We start from the raw sequence: 17,044 nt of genomic DNA, 5'->3' as shown, positions 1-17,044 counted from the left end.
AGTAAAAACAGAAGGCCACTGGAGAAAAAGAGTAAATTCCCAAAGTGCTCAAAGTTTATAATGTAAAGCCAAGTAACTGAACTTTTTGCAACGCAATTACATTTCTGGGGGATTGGAGTCACATGTTGGTCAGAGGTTATGCTTTGAGTTTGCAAAGTAATCTTCAAACAAATGATGAAATGTCATACTTATTCTCCAACTTAAATATCATTTGCCATTTTGTCCACTTAATCTTAAACTAACATAAAACGCAAACAACTCTGAAAAACCTACAGCTGATAAATCATCTTTTGAGATATTTTGATATGGAAGATAAAAGAACTGCATATTTCATTTAAATGTTTTAAAATCATTTAGAAATTAATCTTTGCAAAAATTTTAAATATGAAAAATGGCTGGTAACAATAGGAAACTTGAAGCAGCAAAGATCAAAACACTCGACAAGATAGAAGGGAAACCCTATACGACCTAATTTCTGAATAGTTTTTGTCCCAAAGTGTAGTCTACTGGCCATTAATCTAACCAAATATTACCCCTAACCAAATATTACCCCCTAACCTATAATTATTGGTTGACAACTATTATAAGTATAGATAAATAGCGCAAATTTTCAAACTAATTTCTATTTTTCTCTTAATAGGAGTATGCTTTCAGTATAGTTTGAACTCGGCTATTAAAAATTTATAATGCGGTGTGGGTAGCTACTGGCGGGTAGCAGGGAGGCCATCACGCCCCATCCAGGCCTGCCAGCACACTGAGTAACCACTTTGACCTTAAACCTATGACTTGCAGGGTGGTTGAGGCAGAAAGTGCACCTTATAGGACTTGCATTTGTATAGATAGGAGAAATACAAATAACTTGAAAAAAAATTTGTGATTTGTTCCAACACGGATATAAATTCTCATCCTTTAATATGAGATTTACCCTTGGGAGAAAGGAAGACCCTATAACCAACTGGCTGGTTTACTTTCCAGGGAATGTTGAAGCAATTTGGTCCTGTGTATGAGCTAATGTAGTGACTCCTCTCAACCTCCTAATAACGTGGACATGAAGGTGAGGCATGTGTTAGGCTAGGTCACTAACATGTACTGGTATGCGGTCAAGGAAGAATCTACATCTGTATATGTCGAAATGTATGGTCATATGAGATGATTTTTCCATTCTCCCCCTCATTTGGGAGGATCGAGGAGACACTTCTAGACAAACTAATTGCTAAAAAAGGTAATCAAGCATGTGGCTTACACACATCCATCATCCAGTCCAGCAAATAACTGAGTGGCTGCTGTACCCCAAAGGAAGGGGAAGAGAGAAAGAAGAGGTAAAAGGCCAGTTGATCTTATCTCTCTTTCTGGGCTTGCGTCACAACCGCTATTTTACACGAGATGCTTCTTGGTCCGAGGGGGAGATAGGTTGGCTACATGATCTGTTGATTACCAATCACCAGTTCAAGAATAAGATATCCAAGAAACTATAGGTACCCCTATAGCCAATACACAATTAGGGACATCTGTTGCTAACAGATTACCACCTTCCCAAAAATTGCCTCCGAGAGGTTCTTTCTGATAGCTGGGGTGGATCCTATATTCTGGCTTTGTGTGATCAAATCCTGGGTGGTCCTCTCATTCCCTTGGGAAGTTGTGTCTTATTGCTGCATAAAACCAGAAAGAAAGGTTTTAAGATTTCTTTATTTCTTCCAAACTGAAAGAAGAATTGTAGTGTTCCACTTGCCAAAACAGGAAGACAAGCCATTCAGGTCCCTGCTAATTGCCTCTAGGAAAGAGATGAAGAAGGATTGGGCTTGTGGCTGACTGTATTCTAGGCCCTGGCAACAAACTTCTAAACACTAATAATACAGAGGGACTAGTGACGTAAGTAAAGATATGCTGTTTCCTATTAATTTTACTACCACGCTTAATCGGGTCCGATTAAGAGACCAGAGAGCTTGTGAAATGCTCCATGCAGCTTGAGCTGTCAGAGGTCAAGACTAACCCATCCCTCCCAGTTCTGCCAATTCTCATCAGGAGTCCAGGTCTGAATCCAAGTTGGAAACATAAAGTTGTTGGACTGAGCAGTATCTTTACCCCAGAAATTGGGAGCTCCTCCAATGAAGGGAGAGACAAATAGCTGATCTGGGAACCATACATGTGTGGCAGTTTGGGAATCCTGATGTCTTCAACCAAATGCTGAAAAAATCAGAAACAAGGAAGGCGTAAGCGTTTGAGAATCCCAGCAATGTTGGAAGGCGTCTTTGAACTTTGCCAACCATTTGAGCCTGGTTGAAAACTGCAAGTTTCCTAATCTATTCCATGGCAAAGAATGTTGAGCAGTGGTGAGAACTGAAGCCTTCCCATCACAAAATGATGTAGGGATAACATAAATCTCCTACACCACGACTATTGACTGAGCATTAGAAATTTTTTCTCAAACACAGCTCTTGTCTGAAAGAACAGTGCAAAGTTCTACTCCAGAGAGTGCACCTGTTTCAGAAGGTTTAGTGAACAGGAACCCTTTGTAATTTTGGCCACAAATGGAAGAGTTGTTGATCAATACCACTACCAAGTACTCTTTCAAACTCTTTGGGAAGCCTGCAAAGTAGAAGCTCTGCAAGCATTCCTCATAGGTTTAAAGGCAGGTGCATTTCTTCCGTAGCTCACCTTCTCTAGACAAAGAATCTCACCTGAGCGTATCATACTTCTCCACTATATCTGTGAACAGTAGATTCTCAAAAGAGAGTACCGACGATTAAATTCATCATATAGGTACCAAGGTAGATCATCCCGTATTCCTGATGCCACCCAACAAGAGGGTATGGGGAAAGCTACTTGTTCACCAGCAAAGCTTCACGAGCTGTTGGATCAATTGCTAAGGAGACAGCAATGCAGAACTAGCCTTCTTGCTGACAGAGAAAGTTTTAGGTGTTGTCCTTGTCAATCTGAAACGTAGTGCAAGACATTTTCATTAATTCTACTGCTATAATTGTTTGCTGGAGAGGTCCAAATACCTGTCATGCTTAGTTATTTTCCGATATTCCATCTCTGTCTGGGAGTCCTGAAGAACTGCCTCCAAAATATCTCAATCTGCAGATTGATACTAAAGGAAAGAAGACTGTCTTGATGCTGAATCGATTCTCCTGTTTGAGGGAAGAAAGGGACGATCTTGAAGACCTGTCGATAGAGAATTTCCGATTGAAAATATTCTAGAAAGACACCGTGAACACTTGGGGCGTGACAGGCCCTTTCCCAAGGATGCAGCATATAGATCTGATGGTGTGTGTCCTTCAGGTCCAAGGAGATAGAGCAGTCTTAACTCTTATGAAGGACAGTACAATGCTAGCCATGCCAATCCTGAACGCCATCTGGGAAGCTACGAAGGTTTCCTGTTGACTATTCCATTCGCAAAGTCTGTAAACCTTCTTGAAAGCCTCAGAGTCACTTCTGTACCAGCCAGTTGGGGGTAAATTCTTGTAGATCCTGGTGATTGCCAGCAAGTATAGTTGGTCTAGACTGTTGTCTGAGTTGCTCAAGTGTCCTGTCAGGCAAATGCCCACTTGTGGAAGCTGCAGGAAGTCACTGAATTCCATGATCCTTTCTTCCTTGCCTTACCCTATCAGTCTTTCTAGAGGAGGAAAATCCTGGAGAAGCTAATCTGGACCCTTAGCAGTAACTAATCAATGGAAGAGGAGACCTGGTTTCCACTACCACCCCATGATGTCTCCTGCTTCTGTGGATAACCAGACTGTTGCCTCTGTACCAATGCATTCTGTAAAGAGCATATGCTCTATTGTCTCTTAAGTACGGCCCTATTTGGCGAATCATGTGCAAGTACTTCCTCAAACTTGGGCTTGACAAACCATGGGTCATAGTTCAGCATGTGATTACGACCACCCAACGATCGAACCTCGATGTAGTTTGGTTGCTGGTCATGGATGCAGCTTTCGTGGTAGAGGAGTCAGGTGTCGGGACGTCATGTCCTTTTGCTTGAACTCTGCCGGTTCGATCAATTGGGAAGGATGTCTAGGAAAGCCTAGCAATCAGGATCCTATCAATCACTAAAGTGAAAAGAATTCCATTATTCAGAGGAATCAGTTTTTAGAATGATTTATTGTTAATTTATTCTCATCACTTATTTATTTCCATACAGTGAACCCTCGCTACTTCGCGGTTCGACAATCGCGGATTCACCACTTCGCGGGGTTTTCCCATAACCCATATATATATACATATCGCAGATTTTCCGGAAAATTCGAAAATACCGCGAAATCTGAAGACAACCAAATACGATATTTTGTTACCTGTAATTCCATTAATACTGTAATTAGTAATATCTGCTCTTACTGATTGTTCATTGCATTACATATGATATATAATTCAGCACAGAAAGAAATAAAACACGAAAAGAGAATGTGATCATACGATAATTCAGTACGTAGTAAAATTAAATCGAACATGAAACGCAAATCAGATGCAGTCATACCATATTAGAATGGTGTGTACTGTAATGGATGTGCTTCTTTTCCATGAATCTTTTGTATGTATACGTACGTAGTACAGTACTGCATCCAATAATATTCTTTGTTGCAAAAATCACATTTCGAATACTGTAAGCGTACGAGAGAGAGAGAGAGAGAGAGAGAGAGAGAGAGAGAGAGAGAGAGAGAGAGAGAGAGAGAGAGAGGCGTAAAATAGCGTACGTAAATTTTTATTATTATTGTTATTATTATTATTATTGTTGTTGTTGTTGATAAAATTATTATTGTTATTATTATTAATCATTATTATTATTATTATTACTGTACAGTATTATTATCATTATTTATTATTATTACGGTATTGTACTTAATCTACGTACGTTCAGTATGCGCGGGGGCATCTTCTATGAGTAACCAACGCGCCATAGTACTGTAAGACGGGTTGTGATTGGTTCAAGCGCTGATAGATGACGAATCAAAACTCAAGTTTTGTTATCTAGCCTGTGATTGGTGTTTTGCCCGCATCTTCTACCCGCAGCATCAAAGTTCTCGCGGGGCTGCATCGTTCACTTTCTCTTTCCGCGTATTGCTGAGTAGACGTTCTTAAGTTTGTGAAGTTTAATCTGTGCTGTGTGCGACTGTTTTAAGTTGAACTTTTTGTTGAACTTTCTGTTACAATGCCTCCCAAGCGTTCTGCTTCTAGTAAGGCTGGTAGTGAGCCTAAACGCCACCGAAGGATGATGACGATAGCTGAGAAGGTTACGCTTCTCGACATGTTAAAAGATGGTAGAAGTTACGCGGCCGCCGGCCGCCATTTTGGCATCAACGAATCCACCGTTCGCTACATCAAGAAGGACGAGGCGAACATTAGAAAGACTGCTGCAATCACCTTTAGCAGATCAGCGAAGCGAGTCGTTACAACGCGTAATAAAACGATCGTACGCATGGAAGGTGCTTTAGCTGTGTGGATTGCCGACTGCCGGAAGAAGAACATAGCGTTGGATACGAACACCATCCAAACAAAGGCTTTGAGCTTATATGAGAATTTTGCTGCAAAGGAACCTAAAGACGACGACGGCAACCATGCTGAAGATGATGATGATGCAGATGATCCTCAACCAGGGACATCCACTGATTCCCAGCCTCAGAAACGTTTTTCCGCAAGCAAAGGATGGTTCGCGAAGTTTCAGAAACGCTTCGCCCTGAAAAGCGTTTCCCTGCATGGGGAGTCTGCTTCCGCTGACACTGCCGCTGCTGAAACTTACGTGAACCAGACTTTCAAGAACATTATCGCTGAAGGTGGATACAAGCCGGAACAAGTCTTTAATATGGATGAAACCGGCTTGTTTTGGAAGAGAATGCCGTCGCGAACTTTCCTGTTCAAAGAGGAAGCCAAAGCCTCTGGCTTTAAGGCATTCAAGGATCGCGTTACCCTCGTGATGTGTGGCAATGCTGCTGGATTTTTGTTAAAGCCGGGGCTTATTTATAAGTCGAAAAATCCTCGCGCTTTGAAAAATAAAAATAAGAATCTCCTTCCCGTGTACTGGATGCATAATCAAAAAGCATGGATTACGAAGATGCTGACCTCCAACTGGTTCCACCAGTGTTTCATCCCGCAAGTCCATGAATATCTCTTAGAGAAGGGCTTGCCATTCAAGATCCTTCTCCTTATGGATAACGCTGGTGGACACGCAACTGACCTGTCGCGTGAGGGCGTTCAGGTTGAGTTCCTGCCACCCAACACCACGTCATTAATTCAACCAATGGACCAGGGGGTTATCAGGGCGTTCAAGGCCCTCTACACGAAGAATACCTTGGCGGACCTCGTTGCGTGTGTGGATGCTGCCCAAGATGACGAGGATGAAGACTTCAACTTGAAGGCGTACTGGCGGCAGTACACCATAGCCACGTGCCTGCAGAATATTCAAAAGGCACTTCAAGAGATGAAACCTGCAACCGTAAATGCGAGCTGGAAGAAGCTGTGGCCCGATATTGTTTACGACGACAAGGGATTTACTCCGTCGGAAATCCAACACTCTGCAATACGGAAATCTGTGCAGTTGGCTGCCATAATTGGAGGTGACGGGTTTGGCGACATGACGACTGAAGACGTCGACGAGTTGTTGGACTGCCATTCCCAGCCCCTAACTGACGCAGACCTCGAAGACCTGACGAAATCGGCAAGTGAGGAAGAGAGTGAGGGTACCCAGGAAGAGACCCAAGAAAATGTCGAAGAAACGGGCTTAACATTAGAACGGCTTGCCAAGTTCTGCAACCATATGAAGGAGGTGAAAGAAATGTTACAAGAGTGGGACGAGGATATGGTTCGCTCGATGCAATTCTCAAATAAGGTCGATGACATCAAGACTCCCTACAGGATGCTCTTGGATCGAAAAAAGAAGCAGCGGCAACAACTTCCGATCACAATGTTCTTCCAGCCTCGCAAAAAAGAGCCAGTTCCTCCTGCTAGTACGCCTTCGGAAGAAATTGAAGAAGTTGAAGAGGTGTCCCAGGAAAAGACACCTCCGTCTGAAGAGACGTAAAATACTATCATTGACTGCACAGTAGAACACATCATCAGCTTCATCATCATCATTTCTACTGTGCAGCAAATTCATCGCCATCGTCATTCAAGTTTTTCTTGAACTTCTTTCGTGGTGAGTACAGTAACAATCTTTATTTTTTACTTTAACCTGTTTTATAGTTTAGTAATGTACGTACTGTATGCATTAAGTTAAAGGGAAGGTTTTAAAAGTCTACATGTTGTAACCTATCATATTTTTTTTGTTTAAAATTTACATTTACGTACGTAAAACAATCTCTCTCTCTCTCTCTCTCTCTCTCTCTCTCTCTCTCTCTCTCTCTCTCTCTCTCTCTCTCTCTCTCTCTCTCTCTCTCTCTCTCTCTCTCTCTCTCTCTCTCTCAAATTGTTTTCCTGCTTTGCTACGTACAAGTACTGTATAATTTATATTTGTAAGGTAACATATTTTGTAAATGCTTTTACTGTAAATACTGTATGTACTGTATCATTATTTATCACTATCATCATGCGCGTTAAATGCCTTGTTTGTTCTGAGCGTGGTTGTTTACTGAGCGTACACGCCGTCGTTTCAGGCGGCGTCATAAAGAAAAAGATTTCATTTGGAAGTCCTAAGAAAAATACGTAAACTAAAACATTGGTAATAAAAAGATCAACATACAGTACTGTATAATCAATATAATCGATGCAAAAACTAACCTATACGTACATATATGTGTACACTAAATGAGTTTGTTTCTTCATTATGATCAGAGATGAACGTAAACAAAACATTGGTTGCCATTTTTTATCGTGCTTTTTAGGTGTTTAGGAAACACATGATATAAAATCGCCTTTAATATTTGTGCCTGTTTTAGTTTAGGGTGCTGTAGTACATGCATTAAGTGTTCTGTACATTAAAGGGTGGTTTGTTAACAGTACTACATACAAGGGAAGGTTTTAAAAGTCCGAATATACATGTTAAATAAATAGGTAAATATGCTGTCACTACTTCGCGGATTTTCACCTATCGCGCCCGCGTCTGGAACCTATCTACCGCGATAAACGAGGGTTCACTGTATTTCCTTTTCCTCACTGGGCTATTTTTCCCTATTGGAGCCCTTGGGCTTATAGCATCTTGCTTTTCCAACTAGGGTTGTAGCTTGGCTAGTAATAATAATAATAATAATACTAAGCTGACCTAAAGACAGTCGTCTCTGGCATCTTTATCCTGAAGGTCAGTAACTAAACTTGGTAGAGAGAATCCTTACCGACAGAATGGCTCACGCGCATGACGTGGCATACAGTATAAGTGTCTGCACCAGAGCCGAGATCAGATTCAAATAGTCACCTGTTCCAACCCTTAAGGCATGACCGAGATGGAAGATCTTGATGACTGAGAAAACTCAGTCAAGGATCTGTCTCTGAATGTAAGAAGATCTATGTAAAAAAAAAAAAAGCAGTAATGGAGAATGGGGATATCTCATGAAATGGTATCACCCAAGTGTTTTAGGAGGGTCCCGAAAGCAGCTGCCAAATTCCCAGCCAGCAGTGGTCGTGCTCAGTGTCACTGGAATTAGAAACATGAGTTGCTGCACCTCGCACTGAAAATCCTTGGAAGATGGGTTTTGGTACAGCACTGTCCCTTCCATAAAAATCAGTCGAGGCTCAAGCAACCCTACTCAATCAGTCATCCTGTGCTTCAGTGATTTCTTCCTCCTTCTCTTCTTTGGTAGAAGAGCTGGGAAAGAACAGGTGAACTGGTTTCTTATAAAAAAGCTACAGTATAACCACAATGAAATACTGTACAGCCAAATACATTTGAACCATTCAATATACCTAAACTAACAGCTAATACCAGTAAATTAAGTTGTTATTACAACATAATCTAAAAATAAATAAAAAAAACAATATGTACAGTACAATACTGTTCACATACAAAATATACAGTACCATAGTTTATAACAGGGGTAACTATAATAGTACAGTAACTATAATTGTACAGTACATATTATGTACTGTACTATTATAGTTACCCCTGTTATAGACTAGACCTCCATTTTCTATTGCCTAAATCTATTTTCTTCAACTTTATATTGGGCAACTATTTTATTCTCGGCCTGGCTGACAAATCTCTTTTCTTAAAATGAATCATTTTTTGCGAAGTGAGTCATAAAAATATTTGCATCTCGTTTTGCACCTTAAACATTTCGTAAGCAGATTCTTTCGTGAAGAGAGGTATGACTATGTAATGATCCTGACCGTAGTAACCAATTATAAGTTTCACAGCTGCAATGCATAGCCAATCCCATGGGAAATGCAGTTTGTATTGAACAAGCCCGAGGTGACCTGTTTTGTGCACAGGAAAACCTTTGAGCTTGTGAAGGTAAGATGTCATAACACATACATGCTACAAGAACAGTCACTGATTAAAGTAATCTTCCACTGCTACATATACATGGGATGATACTTTCCCAGTTCCTATTCCCTCACCTCATTAAAAATTCTGGCAAATGTAGAACTATCAAGATTCTCGCCTTACTAGATGGCGTATGTCAGCTATCGGAAGGTGAGCCTGCACTCTCGCAGGAGAGCACACCAACCTACAAAGGCACACTCAAACAGTAGAGAGACCACTCCTGTAGGAGAGTGCTCTAGGGAGCACAAGAACATATGCGGGCACATTCCACTAAGACCGAGCATTAGCAGATGAGGTCACACTTCCGTAGAAGCAGGTTTGAGCACAGGAGAGCAATCAAGGGTGTGTGAACAGGTGAGGGCAAGCTAAAGGAGATAATCTTCTATCCTTCCTGTTGTAGGAGTGTGAGCACACGTACAAGAGTGAATGTGTGTGAGCACATGCAAGGGGGCAGGAATAGAGGGCGATGCCGAGTGAGCAGTAGAGCCGTTGTGAGTGCGGGCATAATAGCATGCCACTGGGTGTATGCCTACAGTTGAGGGGGCGCAACTATGAGTGGCAGCACAAACAGGTAAGGGAGCACAAACACAGGTAACACTGTCTCTCCAACAGGAAGAGAAATGGTAGGCACTACATGAATGCAACTTTCATCAATCGGTGTTTAGGACTCCATCAAAGAAGGGCAAAGCCCTTTCACCCCAACTGGCAATGTGTGACGAGATGAAGGAACACTATGAGGTATCCTCTTAGTCATCTCAGCTCTCTGGCTTGTCTTATTCTTCGTCTTCAGTGAAGAGAGTATTAGCGACTCCTAGGGTGCACCCTCTCTCCCACGTGGAGAGAAACAGGAGGAGTTATATACAAGTAATTCTTATTGATCAGTCTTCTAAAACCTATTGACCTATAAAAGTGAAGAGGCCATACGTCCCGACTGGCAGTGAGTGACGAAACGAAGAAAGGAAGAAGTGGCCTTCTTGCCAAACGCCAGTAACTGCCGAAACTGTGAGAAATTTTTAATAGCCGAGTTCCTGCTAGGCTAAAAGCATACTCCTATTAAAGGGCAAGGGTTTGTTTTTGTGTAGGAACAAATATGCATACATATATGTATGTATGTACATGAACGTGTACGTGTACGTATACGGATACATATACATATACACACACACATATATATATATATATATATATATATATATATATATATATATATATATATATACATATATATATATATACATATATATACATATATATTTATATATATATATATATATATATATGTGTGTATATATATATATATATATATATATATATATATATATATATATGTATATATATATATATATATATATATATATATATATATATATATATATATATATATACATATATATATATATGTATATATATATATATATATATATATATATATATATATATATATATATACACATATATATACAGTATATTCATACACACACACGTCACAAAATATTTTACTATGTATAGATATAGCATTTAGTTATTATTTACACAAAAAATGGAGCATAGAAAGATTGCTGGACTGGTGCAAATTATTTTTCTATATACAATAATAACTACGCTATTTAAATCTTATCATTTTGTAAGTAATGCTAATTCAAAATTTATTTAATATATCTTTTCATTTGGATAAAAGGTGGCAGTTTGGTATTCCATTACCTATCTCTAATTTTCACCTCAACTTTACCCCTACTTTCTTTTCTCATCTGAAAAAGATGACGACGCTATAAATGCATGAATGGAAATGGGCAACTGCTCATAAAAACCTTGTTTCCAAACTTGGTCCTAATTCCAGGTGACATTAATTCATATTTTTTCCAGACTTATTGCGATATTTAGTATTCTTTAAAAAATATTTAAATAAACTATACCATTTACACAAACCCTGCAACTATTTTGTACCCATCTTCATAGTCTTGAATATCCCCAGAGAAACACCTTAAATGCTTTTTCCCACCATGGTTGAGCAGGCATGGTCCATGGTGGCACAGGATAAATTAGGCTGACTTATAGTATGAAATGTCTCACTGAAGGACCTGAGAGCTGTGGACTCTCTTACAGCTACAGAAAAAGTAGAATGCCTCTTAACCCTTTTACCCCTAACGCTATTTGGAACTTTCCAACCCAGACGTTTTTTTTTTTTAAGCACATTTTGCAATATATTTTTTTTTAAATTGTGCTAACAGCCTTAATTTTTGTCATAGAGAGGTCAGGTTGGTCTCATTATTTTGGAAAATGCCTGAAGTTTCTCATAAAGTTATCAAAAATATGCAAAAAAATATAAATAGCAGGTTTTTGCAAGGACGTACCGGTACATCCATGGGGGTAAAGGGATGAGTTTTGTGAAACGTACCAGTACGACCATTGGGGGTAAAAGGGTTAAATAGCCATGAATCATCAAATAAAATATGCTGCTCAACATTGACCACTTAAGAGGGAGGTTCGGAGAAAACTCCAAAAGAGAAAGCCCAAGAAACATCAGCAGGAATCTTCGATGAAATACTCTGGTACACGATAGACACAGGTGGTATAGATAATAACACAAGGAAAACATGAGCAAGCTAAAAGCCAAGCCTTTTGACACTTGCACTTCAAATAAATTTTCAAGAGTAAAGAACAGGGTCAGTTCAAAAAAGAAACATAGTTGAAAGTTAAAGTTGCGGGTTTTAGGTCTCCACTGAGACGATTTACATCGTTCTCCTCGGGCGACCATAAGCCAGCAGGGACTGTCACTAATCCCCTCTAACCCCACCCCCCCGGCGCCACCCTAGGTAGTAACCCCCGGTAGAAGGTCTCACGGTATTCGCGTCCCTGGCGGGGACCGAACTCGGGACCTCTGAAATAGAAGTCCGCGACGCTACCAACCTTGCTATCCGGAGTTGACTACCAATAAATTCTAATCCAACAGCAAGTACTAAATCATAATAGTGGAATCACAAAATTAACTTGTCTAAATACAAACATATGAGTGAAAAGGGGGTTTAGTAAGGAAATGAAAAGTTAAAATAAATGCAGCTGACCCCCACCTTATTAAATGCATAGGGGATTACCTTTTTGAGAAAACCTCTTTCATAGCCTACAATTAAACATTTTCAAGATATGCAACTGATAACATTAATTCCACATTCTTTCTAGCTTAAGATTCTATTACAGAGACTTATCGAAGATTGTATCATATTTATACCAATGTCCTACCAAATATTACCCTAAATATAATGAAGAGTCAACAAGAATAAATTATAAGATATCTATGAAAATTCAACCCAGACAAGCACGTACAAGAAAGGAAATTCAAAGACTTTTCCAAAGAAAAAGGCATTACAATAGAAAACCTTCACCAACCATAGTATTTAATCTAACAAACATCATAAACTCCCAAAAGTTAGGAACTGGTAAGGAAAAATACAGTAGCCCACAACAGTAAAGTGTCCAAGACAACCAAGACTATAAACTTGTACCGTAGACAATACATACCGTATATAGCGAAAGTTAACGTTAACGTTTAAAAAAATGAGTTGGGAAATTTAGAAGCGTGATCAATTAGATATGAAGAGCTCAAATATATGAATATGAATGGAGGCAAAGAGCAGGGAAAATTTAGCCGAGCTGTTGCAGACCATATTACAGTTGCATAAATAGTAGCAATCAAAAGATCTATGGTGCCCATGAGAGAATGGGGATTCACCCTCTGCCTGGAAAATTTAGCGAAGACAATGTGTGTCTAGGGATAGCCAAGATCCAGAATCTAGGGATAATATAATAGATAATGTGTGCGTGTATATACATACATATATATCAATCAATCAATCAATCAATCAAAAGCAAAAGCGGTGGGATTAGCTTGCTTATTCAGCTGTATCACAGCATTCTTTAGAACCTAATTTTCAGACTGTATTCCCACATACATGATTGTGTTGGAACACTTAATATTTTAGCGGGGGAGGATACTCCAGTCTCCCTACAAATAAGAATATGACCATGAGAAAGGAGCTGCCTGATCAGGTCAGTTGTCCTATATTCATCTGATATGGGTACTGAAGAGAGAGAGAAGTTATGACAGAATCACATACTAATACTAATTATTAATTTACTGTTCTTTCACTTCGCTTGCAATAAACACTTGTCTTGCTGTTCCCCTGTTCTGGCAAGTAGTACATGTTATGCTATGCGCATTAGCCGAGTGGGCACTCGGGTATTTTGGCGGACAAAATCTGGTGACCCACCTACATACACAATGCCCCAATGAGCGTCATTAACCAGGTTGCAGACGTGTTGGATATGACAACTTGGCTAACCAGATGGGCGTTACGAGTGTTGTTAGGTGAATTGTGATTGTTCGGCTGATTGGGACAGGGCTTGGGCCCTGAAAAGGTTTCTTTTGTTCGGTGGGGATCATATCCGGTCGGAATTCAGAGCCTTTCTATAAATTTCCTAAAAAATCAAATAGCAATTTGGAGACAAGTAATGTGTGCTCGAGCGACTAAAGCGACAAGGATATTTTGATTTACCTATGTAGCAGTATTACCATACACCGCCATGTAATCCTAATACTTAAGTAGAGTGGTAGTGCCCCCCCCCCAAAAAAAAAAAAAAAAATTCTAGTCTAACGGTTGACGTCAAAATAAAACCAGTTTTGAGAGAGGAGCAACATAAACGCCAGGGGAGGCTTATAGAAATATTTGATAGTCAATACCTGAAATCAATGTTTGCATTTACTTGTGATATTTCCCAGAGAGGAAGAATGTCATAAACTAGGTGAACTAAATTTTGTATTAAACCCTTAGTCTTCAGTAATTAAATCATTTACTTATAATTCCAACTACTCTAATGTCTTTCTAAATGACACAATTGTACCAGATTTACAAACCAATTTATATTTATCTATCTACCAAGGATAAACAAACTGGAACAAACTAATAATGCAACAGAAAACAAAATAGAAGACCAAGTGGTTTCTCAACTTATCTTTGGAACAAAATAAATTCCAAATTTTTGCAAGAATAAAGTAACAAAATTCTACCTACTATTGTTCACTACCATTCCATACAAGATGATCTAAGCAGCCTTTTTTTCTATATTTAACTAAAAAAAAAAAAAAGATAATATCTAAACTATAGTTCAACTTGTGAAATTGTGTTAAATGAAAAAAAAATGTAACAGAAAACTCATCATCAAATGTATTAACTAAAGAAATAAAATGAAGAAAAAAATAAAAAGCTTACGGGAGCATCAATGTCTTTCATGTTCTTCAGTTCTTCCTGTATTTTTGTAATCTGTCTATTAATTGTATCCAACTCCTTCTCAAACTGTCTCTGCAAAGCCTGCAAAGAGTATACAGTGACCAAAATCAACAAAAGAATGAAATAAAAAGGGATTACTTAGAGAGACGGAAATGCCGTGCACGAACAAAGAATAAGTGAACCATACAATAATATCAACACTAAAAGCTAATTGGCATTAATACACAGCAGACATTCAAAATCATTAGCAATCCTGTGAAAAGTACAGTACAACATCAAAATAATTAGTCCATCACATGAAAGGGTCTATGATCTTACACACTTAATAATAAACATCTATACATCAGCAATAACAACAAATGCAAAACATATTATACTGTACTAGAAGATTCATCGTTTATATGAATCATAAATGTTAACAAAACATAATTTTATTTCTGTACTCACCTGATGTTCATATTACTACTACTCCATAAATTCAGATTATCAATATTCACCCCAGAAAATTTATCGAAAATTTTCCATTTTCTTTTCTTTCAAAAGATACATGCCACTAGTGAAATAATGAAACCATCCAGCGATTAATGGTAAGGAATGCCATCAGATTCATGGTTCTTTAGTCTTGGGTAGTACCATAACCTCTGTACCATGGTCTTCCGCTGTCTTGGGTTAGAGTTCTCTTGCTTGAGGGTACACAAGGGCACGCTGTTCAATCTTATTTCTTGTTTTGTTAAAGTTTTAATAGTTTATATAGGAAATATTTATTTTAATGTTGTTGCTGTTCCTAAAATATTTTATTATTTCCTTGTTTCCTTTCCTCAATGGGCTATTTTCCCTGTTGGAGCCCCTGGGCTTATAGCATCCTGCTTTTCCAACTATTGTTGTAGCTTGGCAAGTAATAATAATAATAATATCCAGTATTGAACTCTAAAGTATTCCCTATTCCTTGACATCACAAGTCAGAGGGGAGGTGGGTGGACATGTGATGTATACAAATATTAAGCAAGCATAGAAATAACAAATTTGACTATTAAAATTCTGTTTATTTCTATGAACTTGCCTTGATGTTCATATTACGGACTCCCTCACTCTGTTGGAGGTGGAATGGCAGCGAAGGAAATGGACAGGTTAACAAGAAAATTAAAATGCATAGAATAATTAAAATTATGGACTCAAATCAGTCTAGATTTAATTCTAGTTAATTCTAATAGCCAGGCCTTCTCCATCATGAGGCTCAATACTACACAATATTCTAGAAGTTTTATTCCAGCTGTAACCAAGTTGTGGAATGATCTTCCTAATCGGGTAGTTGAATCAGTAGAACTTCAAAAGTTCAAAGTTGCAGCAAATATTTTTATTTTGATGAGGCTAACATGAGTCTTTTTATAGTTTATATATGACATATCTGTTTTGACGTTGATACTGTTTTTAGAATGATTTATTGTTCATTTGTTCTCATCATTTATTTATTTCCTTATTTCCTTTCCTCACTGGGCTACTTTTTCCCTATTGGAGCCCTTGGGCTTATAGCATCTTGCTTTTCCAACTAGTGTTGTAGCTTGGCTAGTAATAATAATAATAATAATAATAATAATAATAATAATTATAATTATCTCAAAATACAATTTGAATAACGGAACTCCGCATTGCATTTCTAACAATAACTGAAATGTCTACAACTTATTTGAACTAAAAACATTTAAAAGACCACAGTGCAAGCAACCACTAGAAGACCTAAAACCCAATGATCTTGATACGAAAGTCAGGATTCTTAAAGATAATGTCTCCAAAACACCAAACAGGTACCCTACTACTGATAACATTCTTTCCAAAGAATGGTTTCTGCAAAAATTAAGCTGTAGCTTTACTCCTAATATCTAGGCTTTTATAAGATTTTGAATCCTAATCCCTAATAGCAAATAAGGGACACTACCTGTACTGACCAAGATATAGTGAACACGTCTTGAAAGACTAGGCTGTAGTGAACGACACCTCGTAGTAACGGGGGATTTTGAGGAGGGAGAAGTTTAATTGGAAAGGGACCTGTGGTAGTGGTATCACTCGCCCCAGTTTTAATACCGACACCGTTTAGGGGTGAGTGAGCTAGATATATTCCTGGCATTCCATGCAACTTTTTTCTCTGGTATATTTAGCAGTATTCAAACCTTTGAAATGGTGCTTTAAGGAACATTTCACTGGGCGACACAGGTTCCTCGCCCAGAAATAGATTTTTCCTTTGTCAAAATCCCTTTTTCAAAATGAAATGCTTACAACAATTTCTAATGAGGTGAAGGGAAAAAAATTATAACAGACTCTTACTCTTGAAATAATATATCTCTGGGTGACGGCTAAAGGA

The 17,044-nt window shown here is 38.6% G+C and overlaps 1 protein-coding gene across 7 annotated transcripts in view; it reads right to left on the bottom strand.

Annotated features, from left to right (window-relative positions):
- The window catches only part of LOC137618047 (uncharacterized), a 590,306-nt gene that overhangs the window by 517,027 nt on the left and 56,235 nt on the right, over window positions 1-17,044 (bottom strand). For 6 of the 7 annotated variants that reach the window (XM_068347975.1, XM_068347979.1, XM_068347976.1 and 3 more), the window contains one exon: window positions 14,671-14,769. The exons of the other annotated variant lie outside the window; for it this stretch is intronic. In XM_068347975.1, the coding sequence (XP_068204076.1) occupies window positions 14,671-14,769 (99 nt within the window). The remainder of the gene's footprint in view (window positions 1-14,670; window positions 14,770-17,044) is intronic. 7 annotated transcript variants of the gene reach the window in all.

Source organism: Palaemon carinicauda, chromosome 24, assembly GCF_036898095.1.
Source record: "Palaemon carinicauda isolate YSFRI2023 chromosome 24, ASM3689809v2, whole genome shotgun sequence".
Lineage (NCBI taxonomy): Eukaryota > Metazoa > Arthropoda > Malacostraca > Decapoda > Palaemonidae > Palaemon > Palaemon carinicauda.
The sequence above is the reverse complement of the archived record's forward strand: the minus strand, read 5'-3'. Positions and strand labels throughout refer to the sequence as shown.